The sequence below is a fragment of the Clinocottus analis genome, unplaced genomic scaffold, assembly GCF_023055335.1.
Source record: "Clinocottus analis isolate CAN_PGR_092001 unplaced genomic scaffold, fCliAna1.0.p SCAF_12, whole genome shotgun sequence".
NCBI classification, from domain to species: Eukaryota; Metazoa; Chordata; class Actinopteri; order Perciformes; family Cottidae; genus Clinocottus; species Clinocottus analis.
The window spans coordinates 6,532,408-6,547,874 of NW_027175843.1; the positions used below are offsets into that span (position 1 = coordinate 6,532,408).

At 43.1% G+C, this 15,467-nt stretch overlaps 1 protein-coding gene across 1 annotated transcript in view; it reads left to right on the plus strand.

The window, feature by feature from the left end:
- The window catches only part of clasp1a (cytoplasmic linker associated protein 1a), a 68,380-nt gene that overhangs the window by 2,226 nt on the left and 50,687 nt on the right, over positions 1-15,467 (plus strand). The window contains exon 2 of the mRNA XM_068572415.1: positions 20-756. Within this exon, the coding sequence (XP_068428516.1) occupies positions 559-756 (198 nt within the window). The 5' untranslated portion in view covers positions 20-558. The remainder of the gene's footprint in view (positions 1-19; positions 757-15,467) is intronic.

Consider the following 15,467-nt stretch of genomic DNA (forward strand, 5'->3'; position numbering starts at 1 on the left):
GTCCTCTCTGCTCTCTCAGGGCTCTCCAGGGCAGATCCCGGGACAAGACAAGGAGCTCTAAGCTAGCCCCCTCCATCCATCTCTGTTTGCCGCCCTGCACGCTGCTCGCCAAAACCACCTCTCCTACCCCTGCTGTAGCGGTTTGGCCGGGACTCCTTTAAGAGAAGAAGAGGGGGAAAAAAATCCCAAGTGGGAGGGAGTAGTAAACTTTCCCCAGCTGCTGCCCAGACACACACATGCTGCATTGCCGCCATTCCCCAGGCCTCGCTCCATCCATCTCTAGGGCACGGCCACAAGCTCGCTAGCTAGCTAGCATTTGGCACAAAGACGAGGCCTGTCCTCGGGGGTTAAAAATACAATCAGACTGTGTACACTTGCCTCCTTTCTTTTATTTCTTTCCTTTTCCGATTCACCCAGACAAACACATTGACTGGGGCTCCTTTTGTTTAGCTGTCGTTCTCGCTGCTTTGAGCAGTGGAGGATTGTTCGCAGCCAGCCAGCCAGTCATTCAGCCAGGCAGACTGAGGTAGCCAGAGGGCTCGCTTATTAGAGGCCAGCATGATGGAGCCCAGCATGGAGAGCTGCCTGGCCCAGGTCCTGCAGAAGGACATGGGCCGCCGGCTGCAGGTGGGCCAGGAAATCATTGATTACATCTCGGACAAGGAGAAGTCCCACGACCTGGAGCAGGATCAGACGTCGCTGGACAAGATGGTCGACGGCATCGCCAGCTCCTGGGTCAACTGCAGCAACTTCAAGGTAAACTCCACCGATGAACCGGCAAACAATGAGGATTACGGGACAGTATCATGCTGTTTTCACACACCTGCACCCACACTGGTTAGGTCTTTTACTGTAACCAAAGTTTTGGATTCCCCATTTATATTCTGCTTTAGACAAAAGGACATCACTGCACTCGCGTTTATCTTCCATTGATAACACAATTTCTGCCCACTGAAATGTTCTGCAAACGTGAACTGACGATGTAAGAGGTAGTGTTTTGCTCAACAGCATGTTTGAAGAGTTTAGTTTATTCGGAAGTGTCTGTTGTGGCTTTTTCCCCTGTAAGTTCAGTGCAACTGTATGTTTTAGATCTGTGATTCAAACGGCTGTCAGTCATTTAATATACCAGACCTGATCATTGACAGCTTTTCTGACATACTGCTCTTTGGGTCACTGCTTTGCGGTGATAAGGGGGAAGGTTGGGCTTATCCAAATAAACACTTATTCTACCACAACACAAAGTCCATTCTGAAATTTAAGACTTAAAGTTACGTAAAGTATTTATTGGCTGTTTTTCAAAAGCAACAGGAAACACTCTTCACATAAATCAGAGCACACGAGACCAAATCACCTCCTCAGTTATGCAATGACTAGTTACTGACAAGCATTGTAGCATTTAAAAAGCTATTTTTTAAACATGCTGGTTTCAAACAGTCCGGCGCACTGCTTAGTCTACTTAAAACTCACTGGGTACAATGCATCAGTCACAGCCAAAGGCTGTATAAAAGTAGAGGACGTCGTCACGCTTAGCCATAACTTTTTTTTCTTTGGCTACCCGAAGTGATACAAGAGGGTGGAGCTAATTACAACCGAACACTGAATAAGATCTTTTACGGGATCAAAATGTTCAAATTAACTTTTATGAAGTGAAAACACACTACTCCTAAAGGAACCATAACTTACTAAATGAATGTCAAGCTGGATTGAGGAAGACTTGAAACTAGAAATTGAAACATAAACTCATGTTTACAATATTTACTGAGGGAATAAATCAAGTAGAGTAGCAGAAAATATTAATGATAGTTTGAAATGTTATCAGTGACCTGAATATGGAGAAAACAAGTTTAATCAAATAGAGCAACTTGAAAAACAACCTACGCTGCAGTGTAAGCTTGTTGTGGAATTCGCAGTTTTTATTCTGTTGAGATTGCATTTCCATATTATTGTACAGCCACATAATAGTTTTTTCTCGTTTGTTTTAAGGAAGGATTTCTGTCTGTTTGCTGGGCTGTAAAGCAAAAATGTTCTCAGGCAAGCAAAGGCACAAAGCATTTTTGTTTCCGCCCACATTCGTCTTTTGTGGTTGATTGTGCTTTATTTTGGAGTTTGATCGAGGGCAAAATATAATCTCACCCTGAATTGTGTTTACATCAGCAGTTCTTCCAGTTCCCAGCCACAGGTTTACTTTTTCTGCCATAACTGTTGGAACACATTGTTGACTGAATGTATGATATCTGCCCGAACAAAGCCCAACGTACTGCAGCTCAGCAAGGACGGAGGGATGTTTCTCTCTGTCGTCCCATTGGTGCGATGCCATATTTTGCATGGACGTTTTGATGTGCCTCAAATTACCCTGAAGGCTACGTTGCACTGCTGGATTTTTGCTCCAGACGTCTGGCACATGCCTGAGAGAAATGGTGATGAGAGAGAGAGAGGGGGGGGCTAGGGAGGATTTAAGGAAACTAGGCAAGGGAGGCTGAACCGGATCTGGCCCGGGTACAGGCAGGTCGGCTGATATAATTTAAAAAAAATTTCAGAAATGCATCAAATCATTATTTTTGTTGTATGCACTGCTCCAAAAATGCCCAGTAAGAAAACATACCAGATTTCTGTTATGTTTCTTCTTTGTTTCTGGTGCTAGACAGCCCTTTGAAGGCTCGGATGAGTCGGTCTGTCATCCTGTCCAAAAACAGGTCTGATGGGGCTTTTAAACAATCGCAGGGCTATGTTTTCAGTGCTGTTAGCTAGTCCAACACAGGCAGTATCCTCAGCACAGGCCGAGCTGATCACTTGGCAACTAATGTGGAAAGTATTTAGGGAGAGAGGGAGCAAGAAAGAGAGGGTGATGGATTCATTCGCCATAAATGGTGCTTTAGGCGGATGTCTCCAATACCAAGCAACTGTTTAAAGAGAGGACTTTACAGTCTTTAACACGCTCCTCGCCTAAACGCCAGTGTACCATTCAGTCATTCAGCGTGCTTTCTCTACTGCACATACCTTCTCTGTTTAGTTAACAAACATCAGGGTGTTGAACTGCCAGACTGGTTAGCTGACAGGATGTGTACCAACTTATATTTGAAGAGGAACTGACTGGAATGTGTTTACCATCATGTCAAAAAATGTAGTTGTTACTCCAGCAACACTGGTAACTGTGTCTCTAATGTTATGAAAACACAATGAAAGGCTCCACCAAGGCTTTTTAAAATATTCACAGTCTGAAGCATGACATTTTGCATTTGCAGTATGGTGTATTCATGTTTCAGGAGGTTTCAGGCTGGAGTGCCACTCAGCGTTCTTCAAATTACTTTGGTACTTTTTTTGATGTTAACATGTGTTATTTGATGCACATTTGTTAAGCTGGTCCCGGGTGTGTTAGCTGACGCAGTAACTGCTCCAGCTGAGCTGTCATGATGTCATCTAGTTTACACTATATTATACCGGAGCATTTCATCTTTAACAGGACTTGGTGACCCACCGTGGACATCAGTGATTGCTGTTGCCAGGCCATTCTGACTGTTTCTAAATAAAGCAATTTCAATGATTCATGCACATGCAATTTCAAATAAAAAGAGTCATGCGAACGATAGACAGACACCTCTTGGTGCAGTTGTCATTTTACAGAGTGATCTCCGTCTGTGTGACCCATCCATCTCGGGGTGTGTCGAGTCAGCAGCCACATCCCAGCTGTGGCTTCAGCTGCCGGATCAACTCGAAACTAGTTTGAGTACCCCCGACGGTCGGCTAAATGCAGAGGTGTGGCGCTGTCAAGGAGGCAAGAGAGAGTGTGTGCATGTGTGCACGTGCGTGTGTGTGTGTGTCAGAAGCACAGCTGAGCTGACTGACTCACTGTGATGCTTTTGTAGATCATCAGTGGTCTGTTGATGTGGTTAAATGCTGTCCGAGTGTGTTTCTGGGCTTCTCTGCTCATGCTGTTTGCACAACCCAGCTTTGACGTGTGACGTGTTCCCTCGGTGCTCAAAAAGTGGGGGTTCCTCCGCTCGAGTTGCTTCTTTTACTCTATTCAGTTACGTTTCACATCACATCTTTGTATGTGACTGCATGCAGTTAGCTGACCCTAATACAGAAAACACAAATCGGCTTCAATCTCCATGGCAACTGCATCGGCTGACCCTTGTTGTTTAAGACCGTAAATTCAAATCAATTTTTTTCTTGGAGATTGGTGATCATGCTAAAAAAAATAATAATAAAAAGCATTTTGTCCTTGAGTCATGCTTTGAGTTCACATTTCAATAATGACGAGCTAACACAAAGCTAAAGTACATGGATTTCCTCTTTCTCTCATTCAGCTTCATGTTTTGATAGACAGAACATGATGGTTACATTCTACTTCACGATGAGATCTATGACATTTGATGGACAGTTGGACACCTTCCTGTGCAACATTGTGGCACTAAAGTGCCAACTAGCAATGCTTGCAGGACCACAAGAGTAAAGGAGGATGAGGTTTGCACTTTGTTTCCACACCTCTCCCTCCTACAGGAGAGCGCTTAGGCTCTTGTCAGTAACCATCCATCACGTCAACCCTTCCACTCCATCATTTTCATTCTTTCCTCTCCCAGAGCTGAGCCTGGGAGCTGAGCTAGTCTACCGACTAAATCAATGAAGGCTGGCAGGACCGGTTTCCAGGTTGACGAGCCCTTGAAGTGATCGCTCCGACAACCCGGTGCCACCGGCAATGTCGCTTAGACATGTCTTTGTGGAGTGGGTCGAGCTGACCACTGGCGTCGCAATACAACCACCAATATCATATTAATAGAAAAAAAGAGGTCTTCACTCAAAACAAGATGGAAAATATAGCTGCTTACTTCCTGTGGTCCTGATCACTAGTCCTTTCTAGCTATTGTCCTTGATAACTGTTAGTACCAGGCCTGTGTTCGCTTTCTGGTGCCTTTTGGAAGCGAGCATCATGACCCGCCCTGCCTCTCCCGCACCATGCTGAGCTTCTCCTGGGGGTTCCAGACAGCTCAGCTTTTAGTGTTTGTGAAATGAGTTCAAGCTGGTGTTTTTCACATTCATCGCAGAGGTCCGGTGCTGTCCATGGGGAGCCATTGAGTGGTCGGTCCCTCAGTTTATTTCCTGCCATGGGAGGGCTTTTTCCTTGCTGCTCATTACTTTTTGCTTTTATGATCATGCCGTTTCTTCTCTCTTCCCCCAACACGAATGGCTGTTATGTGGTTTCAGATCCACAGTGTTTGCCGTGTGCATCGCAACAATGACTACATCCGTTGTGCAATGTACTGCATAAAATCTCAATTGTCATGTTGTAGCGATAAGTTTCATGTGATGCTCTCACTGCAGGCGCTTTGTAACGGAATCACGGTGGTACAAGCTGCTTTCGGGTGGAAATAATGGCATGAAGATAAGACTGGACAGCAGAGTCGTAGGCCGTAGTCTGTGGCTGTAGGGAGTACCGTCCAGCCGGCCTCATCAAAGACTGGACCAATGATTAGCTGTATGGCGCTCAAAGGCTTCAGGGTGCAGCAGATTACATCACTTTGAAGTAGTACTCATAAAAGGCTGTTTCTGTTGCTCTGCAGGGGAGCACGATGCTTCAACAGGATACTGTTCAGCAGATAAAGTGGCCAATTAAACTAAGAGACCGCCTGACGTCGTTCGAGGTGCTCACCTCGGTTTGGCTTTAGTCTCGGTATACAACCACACCAGCGGACAGCTAGTCTTCTCAGATCCATTGAATACAATTTGACCTCGCTCGGGTTCTGGGGCCAGGTCTCTTGAAGGCCCCCTGGGTTTTACTCTGCAAAGTGATTCGGGCTCTGTAAGAGTCTCTCTGTCTGTGTTGTCTCTCTCTCATGGCCCCTTTATTTACTGCACCAGGATGTTGTGGAGGTGAGAGTGGAGTGTGTGTGTGTGTGTGTGTGTGTGTGTGTGTGTGTGTGTGTGTGTGTGTGTGTGTGTGTGTCTGAAGTTGGATTGAAAGAGCCTCTGTAACCTTGTCCAAAGGTTGTCTTAATACTTAAGAGAACTTAACCTTAGACAGTCAACACATACTCTTAAAGAAATAGAAACGTTGCAGAGTTGATTTTCTTGAAACGGACAGTCAAGCAAGTGACATATTTCAGAGGTTATCTGTATGTGTTCACAGTGAGCCCACGTGCAATGAGTGTGCTTGTGCACCAGGTGAAACCTCAAGGTCCATTTCTTGAGTGAAGTGGCCGCTCTAGCTCCAGGGTGGACTTTGGAGCCTCGTCACAGCCCCACGCTAAATGTGAATCCTAAACCATGTTGACTTTATGAACCCTTGTGCAGAACTCATATGAAACACTGTGACACACACGCTCTGCTGTCCAGTTCAAGGAAATCCTTCAAGATGATGCAGAGCTTGTGTTGTGCCCCCTCCTCCTGCTATGACATTTGGCTGATTTACGTGTGTGTGTGTGTGTGTGTGTGTGTGTGTGTTTGTGTGTGTGTGCGCGTGTGCACAGCTTTATGGATGAATTGTAAGGTCAGACGACTTCAGTGTGTGTATGTAGTGTGTTAGGAATGAAGCAGTGTTTTGTGTGCTGTGGGTTTTTCTGTGCACCTATGATTGTGGATCTATATAATATTGTATGTAAAAGAAAACTAGATCGTCAAGAACAAGTATTAAACATTTTGGGTGAACTAGACTGGGTCAGATGGTTAATTGTTAAATCTGGTAAAAGCATTGTTTTCAAAATGGTATCACCTTATTAACATGATGATATTTGGTTAAGAAAACCCGGTCCTTTAATTTCAACATATATCTCTGCTTTCTGTGTGTTTGGTGGGTTTTCACAGTGCGATTCATGGGTGGAATTAGTGAAATTCCTTTTTATTGATATTTGCGGTTGTTGTACTATTATTGTCACCAATTTTAGTGTCTGTAAATTGAGTTCCCTTTTGACTTAATCTAATTGTCAAGTCAATCTATGGAGAAGATGCTATTGGCAATGCCAATGTGCAATTCAAGCCTTTGCCAAAGGCGACACATTAATATAGAACGGTGTGGGCTCTGGAATCTGTCCCAGCATGCTTTGGGTTAGAAGTCTATTACAGAGCTAATTAACACCCACTATATTATATGTGAATTCTATATATTTGTTTCATTCAAGTGTTGTAGACCTAAAGAAGACACTATGTCCTGAACATTACCTGCAGTGGCAAGAGAAAAGAAGAAAACTGCAAGTTAATACACACCACTTCATACATGTGTCGAACACCTAACAGATGTAAACTGAATGCATCAAACTGACATCTACACCTGTCCAGAGCTTAACCTGACCGAACCTGAAGGGTTATTGTGGGCTTGTATAGCCAGTGTTAAAGCCCCCAAGACTTGGATCAACATCAACTGGCCCCCTTTCCTGTCCTCTTTTCTGGTGGCGCATCCATCTTTATGTCCACACACCTTTCACCTGGTGTCTCTTCATGTATTCTGTCCCGTTCCCACATGTATATATTATCTCTTCTCACTTTCTCACCTGTTCCCGCCCCATCGGAAACACAGACAAATCTCCTCCCTCCTCAGTTATCTCCCTCACTGACTCTCCCTGCCATATTTAGAGTGTACTGTGTAAAATGGGATTCCTTTGTGTTTGGCCACCATGGCCACCATCATTGTCACCAGCACCAGCAGCAGCAACAGCTGTAAATCCTCATGTCCTAATGACCCTGCACCCGTTCTCTATAGACCTCATAGTCATAATCTGCTCTCTCATTTAATCTGCTCAACTCAAGGATTTTGTTCTCCTTTTTTGAGTTAAGCTAGCATGTGTCCCAATCCCCCATTTTGTCAGGGCGTTGCATGCCATTTGATGTGTGTGTGAGATGCAACTTTACTTTTTGCAATTTTTAGACAAATGTCTATAAAAAAGTGTGAACAAATTTGTATTCTCATTGAAAAGTGAAGCGGGCTTCTTCTGTCTGTCTCCTTTGGACGCTGTGAATGAAAATTGAATTTGCAATTCCATTCAACAACATCAGTTGGCAATTAACTGTCTGGCGGATGCAGAGGAGATGGGCCACTGGGTCTGTGGAGGCTGGGTTTGTCTGCCGACGCTGAGAGATGAATGAGGGGCAATAAATCTTATCAGCGCCATAATGCACAACGTAGCATACCATCCTAAATATGTATAATGCAAACGATATAATTGGGCCAAGGCAGAGTTTAGATTGTTGTGGAGCCTAAAATGATAATAAACCGGTTTCTCTAACCTGTGAGGTGTGTATTAGTACTTAATGGTAAAGATGGCTGACACTACTAACTGTCAATCCAATGGGCAAATGTTATGTGAATGCCATGTTAATAAAGCCACGGTTTGCTATTTAGTCATACCACCACAAGTCTTACATACTCTCACTGTAGCTTGACACCAAAAAACATCAGGTGAGGTTACACCGAGGACGCATGCAATTCAATCACTTATTTCAGACGTTCGTCCTCAGTTGGACCAGCTTACTGCAGGAGGAAGTCACAGAACATTACCGCTGTGAAAATATAAGTTTTTCTCATTGGTGTTCAATTTCAATTTAATGTCATTCAACAATAAAAGCTGGAGTCAGTTTATAGGGCAAAACTACCAGAATAACCTGTCTGAGTTCCAAATCTTGATCATGCAGTAACCTGTGGAGTACTAGTCATTCATTTCAAACAGTCCCCATCTTCATTGTGATCTTGTTCTGTAAAGCCCTTCGAGATGACACACTGTGACTCCAAGCCTCCAGCTAGCCACAAGATTAGCCTGCCAAAGGGTTTCAGAGATGGAGAGAAAAAGTTGCTCGTAGTTTAGCTTTCTGCTAACGGTAGCTGTGAGCTAGCTGCAGCAGGGAGCAGTTGGCAAAACCGTGAGCAACATTTTCTCTCCATCTCTGAAACGCTTCCCTGATGTGATCAGGCCTTCTGTTTGATAAGTCCGTCTAACCTTTTTTGGGTTGCTTTGCAGTGGAGTTAGTTGCTGCCAATGTTAGAATAGCAGCTTTTCCCTGCACACCATTCCCCCATTTAATCAGGCCTTTTCTATCTGAAGTGATGAGCTTATGTTTATGCATTTGTCAATAGGAACACTTTGTCAGAAAACAAAGTTTTTTTTCAGTGATCAAGGCATATACACAGACCTAGAAGGAAACCTACCTTAATTCAAACAATATAAAAAAATAATTATTTAGGAAATATATGTATCCATCGACCCTCTTGTCCACCAGTCTCTTTATCCCTGTCTCCCAGAATGGCCTCCTCTTATACCACACATCATGCTTGTTTCCTCTGAGTACAGTACAACATTGTGCTGCAACAATTCCTGTGGCTTTGTCCTTTTCGACAGACAACCCCCAGCCTCTCCTAAAGCAACTGGGTTACATCATAAGCAGAGCAGCACACGGTCCTGCCTGAGGGAACACCGGCGCATCTCCCTAAGCAATAAAGTTGACGGTCAACTCTCAACACAGCGGTGACTAGACTGCCTCTGTGATCTGCTTATTATCTTCTAGACTGAAGTGAAACACGTTATTTTAAACCAGCATACAAAAACTTGCCTTCTTAACGAATGTATATTACACATTAGCAAGGGGACATCAACAGCAACAAGCTAGGGCTGGACCATATCATCTAACGCTGAAATCACACCAAATCCAATTTGCCACTTTATTATACCTGAAGATAAATATGTTACATTAATTTACACGCTATGTAGTAAGGATACAAACTCTTTCCCACTGAGGGCAGTTCATACTACTGACTGGTCCTGAGTAAACGCTTCCATGAGACTATAACACATCTACACCAGATCAATAATGTGTCTGGGTCAAGAAACATAATAGAGAGAAGAAGGTTGTTCTCTGACTGCAGTGTGGAATCATAAAAAGGGGCCCAGTGTGTTCAGTCTACTTCCTTTCGAGAGAGGCGTGCACATTGGGAGTTGGTGCAGAATTGGTCTGTATATTGTGGCTGTCAGTGCGTCTTCAGAAGGCCAATGACATCAATGGTTTCTTTAAGCATGATGCTGTGGTGGGAAAGAACTGGGAAAGGTGTCATCAAATTATTATAAATTAAATAAATACTAACAAACCTAAAGAAAGTACACAGTCGACCCATTTAATTGAATGATAATTTAAAGCAGGGCGATTGTCCGTTTGCACATGACCCTGAAGCCGATCCAGCTTTGGATAGAATTCATGTTGATCTTTTTCTGTTGTGAAAGGAAAGTGAGACATCTGTGAGTCAGTGTGTGCAGAGGGATGTGAGAGGAGACAACCACCCTGCAACACTTGGTCTAATTTAAATTCTAAGGAGTCTTTTCACTCGCGCAGCTTTCCTTTTGATCTGCTTGTGGCCGTGTCATTTTCCATGTCAGCCCACTGGAGCCCTAACACCCGCATCATGTTATCAGTTTGGCCATTTGTTCTGCCGAGTCAGCAGAACCAAAGAAGGAAGCCATGGAGTCGATTGTGCAGCTAATGTGCTCTGTCATGGGTCCATCGTGAGCATTGTGGAAGACAAAAGAGTGAGTGTAGCATAGAAATGCTATGACATGCACGCACGCACACACACGCACGCGCGCACGCACGCACACACACACACACACACACACACACACACACACACACACACCTGTTAGCTTGCACATCAGCTAGTATTCTAAAGAGATTGAGTTTGAGATTGAGTCAAATTTGCAATATTCAGAGTAGAATGAAGGAATCCATGTTAAACATACATGGGAAATTAGTTGCTGTCAGTTGTAATGCCGATATTATGTCAGTCATAAATCTGTTATAATGTAACATGTATTTGGAGACAGAAACCGTACACATGTCAACTAAATAAAGCTCATGTGATTATTTCAATCCCAACTCACTTTCATCACAATTTTACACATTCAATTCAATTTAATTCAGTTTATTTTGTATAGCCCAAAATTGCAAATTGGCCTCGGAGCCCTTTACAATCTGTACATATACGACATCCCTGTTCCGAGACCTCTCATCGAATCAGCAGAAACAGAAAAAAACCCTTTCACAGGGAAAAAAGGGAAGAACCCTTCAGCAGAGCAATAGAGGAGGATCCCTCTCCCTGGATGGACAGAAGAAATGGATGTCATGTGACCAGAATAAATAACGTAACAGAGTTACAACACATTACATAAATATGACAGAAATTATTCATATAATGAGTAGTAGGCATGGACCGCAATCCAGATCATCACGATCCATGTCAGCAGAAGGAGGAACAGAGGACGGGCATCAGCATGGCTGGCGTGTCAGGAGGCAGTGCCGGCTCCAGACAGCCACAATCCATGACCACATTATTACCTGGATCATCTCTCATCGGCACTCGTGTTTAACAGTCTGGAGCCCATTGATCTGAGACAACGATTTGCTGATGCGTGATGATAAGAGAGTGTTTGAGCTAACGCAGACTCTTGTGTTCTTGATGTAGCTGCTCCTCCCCATTAGGAAAGTAGTAGTAATGAGTGGAATGATTTAGAATAAACATGTCACCTGCTTCTTTTTGCGACGCTCATGATTAAGACCCCTCGTTTGACTTACTGATTTTTTTTCTTATGCCTCTTATTCTCAGACGGCCCAAGTTGGAACCATCACAGATGTGCAGTAACACTAGCACTGATTGTCTGCTGTCTAGATTCTGTAGCTTTTGCTGACTAACAGATGTTGTTCTTAGTTTGAAAGCTTGAATCTTTGACCTTTTGAGGGGCACTAATGCAGTAGTTATTTACTTATTTTCCTTGTGAATGTCTCTGTTTATCTGTGTTTAATCATAGAAATGTGACTCAGCATTTATGCATATTTTTTAAATATCTGAATACATCAGATAATAACAAATGTAACAGAATTGAAGAACTGAAATAAAGCAGCCTTTTGAACAGTGATTACTTAACCTGAGGTGGCTTCTCACTTAATTTTAAATACAATGCTTGCTATGAAATGTGCACAGTCATTTCAAAGAAGAGTGTTTTCCCCCCTGGAGACCGTCCACATGACTCCTTCATGTTGCCACACTACTGTCACAACACTTCCTCACAACAAGGATCGACTTTGTTCACGACCCTTTTGGATTTGTTTCTCGAACTTGGTCCAGCCCTTGAGTTCTGTGTGAGCTTTGTCAAGCTATGTTCCGTCCACGGCGATGTCCTGAAGGAGCTGCAAACATGCTCTAGTCCCAGAGTCACCATTGAAGTGTAATTACCACAATATTCATATGAAGGTTTTACAATACCTTCCTGTACCACAATATAGTAAAGGCATACAACTCTGTGACCTTTGTCAGGCGGCACCAAATCATCACTATCCACTTGTGTGTTGATGTTGTGTGTTTGTGAACAATCTCCACATGCTGAGTCAGCTGTCTCTCCGCTTTTATGTCCAGTTGTTTTTAGTAGCTACGTTAGCTGTGCTGCCCTTTCATCGAGGCGGTTGTCTGCCCACAGAGTGATGTCTTCCTCTATCCTGTCTGGCGGGTGCTGTGCCAGCGTCTCTACGGCAACACTCAGACACTAACTTTGTGTCGGAGCAGGGGTATTTAATGAATGTGTTCAGCGAGGGTCAGATAGAGAGGATGTCCTCATTAAAGGTCCACAACATCACAATAATGGTTAACTTCTGCTCTGATTTAGTGCAATAATTATCAAAGCAGGCAGTATATACAGTAGTTGTATTTACGTCTGTTAGTAGTCAACAACTGATTGTCAGATTAAACAAAAAAGTGAAATTGAGTAATATCTCAATAATATTTATTGCCAGAGTTCAAATTGAACTGAACAAATTATAAATAATAATGACTAATAATAAAAACATGTTCTCTCATTTAAATTACAATGGGGTTGGATAAAAAAATAAATAAAAACACAACGTAAAGCTTTTAAAAATGTTTATAATAAAGTTAATTTAGGTATAAAGTGATCACCCAAAAAAGCCACAATAATATATTCTTCTCATTTTTTAATAGGAATAATTTGTGAGCAGGTTATTAAACCTCTTGTTTCAGCTCTATTCTCCTCTCTGTTCACGTCAATGCTGTTTTAGGGAGTTAGTGTCTTAGTATTGTGATCATATTGGGCTCTCAGGTTGATTTTCTGTGCCTTCATTTATGATGTCAGTGGGTACGTTTGCTTGAAGGAGCTGTGCTTTATCTCGGAGTGGAGCCTCACATTACTGCTTTTAATAATCGCCACGGTCTCTGGACATATGAGAAACTGGTTTTAAACTGCTCGAGGAAAGACTGAACATTTAAGAGTCTGTCCATTCTTGGTTTAAGGCTTTGGTTAAGTTGTTTACTTTCCTCTTTTTAGAAAACGCTGTGTGAAAAAACTTCTCTGATCCGCGTACTATTCCGACTGTCCGGCCTCTCTTCCTGTCTTCCCCATCAAACATATTTGATTGCCCAAGTAGCATCACATGAGATGATTTACAAGGCATGTAATTGGTTGCTGTTTCCTGGACTGCTGAACGTGTGATGTAAAGGCTGGAAAATCTGTGTTGGTTAAAATAGAAGAGTTCTGTCAAACTCTGTAATCCAGATGAATCGGCATCTGGTCCAGATTCAGACCGTGGTCCGCCTATTAGTGAACCCTGTGTTAGAGACTTAGTCTAAATACTGCAATTCAGTCCAGAAGTACACACAACAATCAATATATGGTTTAGGTTGGGTACTCACATGCTAAAATAAAACAACAAAAACTCTCTGTATGGGCCGATATGACTCATTGAAAAATATCCACACATATCAACAGCAAAGAAAACTCTCAAAGTTATTATTATTTGCTGGCTTTTCTTTTCGTTTGTTTTTTTCTGCTGATCCAGTCAGTGACTCAAAACCACGACACGATCCTCATTGTGAGTTTGGTGATCCCACACATTGCCCAGAGACCATTGCAAAACAATAAGAAAAGAGAACGGCCAGAGGGCAGGTTCTCTGACACCAACACTGTATTCTATCTTTTCAACACATCAAAGGCAGCAGCAGCTGCGTTAGCAGAACATATTGATCCTAGAAGTGCTGACCTGTCATACTGGGTGAGATGTGGTGGATTCCCCTATGATATGAGACAGCAATCAGTGTGTTTTGTTTTGTATCTCTTTTTGTTTATCTGCCTGTGACAAACGGGACTCATGAGCATCCAAGCTCAACCCGTGGTAGCTCTCTGATGGGCCACATCTCTTCCTCCAGGACTCGGTTAGAGCCGGCTGCTCCAAAGACTGCCTCAAAATAGACCGACACGTAAATCAGTTTTTTAGTTGCCCCGAGATGAGATGAAGCCAGAACAACTGTGTGTTGTTCCTGTGTTACAGAACATGTGACTGCTTCCTTGTTTACGTGTTGTTGTGTTTTCCAGTTCTATGAAAAATAGGGTGTAATCGGTGTTATCAGATGGCCAATCATCGCTAAAATTAAGCCCTGCACCTTGATAGAGAAAATGCTACAACATCAAAAGATGAAGACACAACATGGAGGAGATAACACAAGTCGTCGGCCTGGCATGTTTCCACCATTCCACATCCACCATGTTCGACCCTAACATACAGAAGTGTAGAAGTGTCTCTCTGTTGTGAAGATGGTGCCCATCCCCTCAACCCCCCGGCAAGAAGTGTAAAAGCTGTTCCTACATACCAACACAGCTTACAGTGGGGATGTTAATAATGAACCCTTAACTGACAACTAATGATATAAATTAAACAGTTAACAGCTGAGCACAACTCAGATGGACAGCTTGTCCCTAACAGGAGTACAGCTGGTCCACCTTAAGTCAGCCCACCTTAAGTAAACCTGGGCTCACTCCACTTAAATCAGCATGTGGCAACTTGGCTGTGGCTGCTGTCGAATAGTCCTTTTTGGTTAGGAACCTTCCAAACTGAGTGAAATGACCTGAAGTCCCTAAGTGGCGGCCATGATGAGTGCCAAATTCTCTTAACACAAAGGAAAGGAGCTTCATGCCTCCTAACTTATCTCCTTTAGCATAGGACCCACTGGAACTGCCTTAACGAAAGATAAGGAGATAATGCCGACCCACAATCCCTTGCGGTGGCAACATTCAAAGTGATGTTTCATTCGGCCGTTTATGAGAACAAACGATCATGACTGACAAACGCAGATCATCGAAATAATAATTAGCATAACTTGAAAATATTTTCATAAAGTATATGAGACACACATATGACACACATCGTGAGTGGGATAACGTTCAGCAGGTTTGAAACTAAACAGAAACAGTTTAGTAGCTTTGTTCTCCTTTGGTCTCACTTTAGATATTCCTTCGTTCATTTCTATTCCAACCTCATTAATAAAGTAAAACCATGAACCGGGTTGTTTAAATCGTCTGCATGTCGCAACAATGTAAGAACACAGATGAAGTGATTAAGATGCTTTATTGTGGTCCAAGATGAACTACAACGTTATAGTTTCACCGCTGCAGACAGACTGACGTCACTAACATCGCCTGCCGTCGCGTCACAACTAT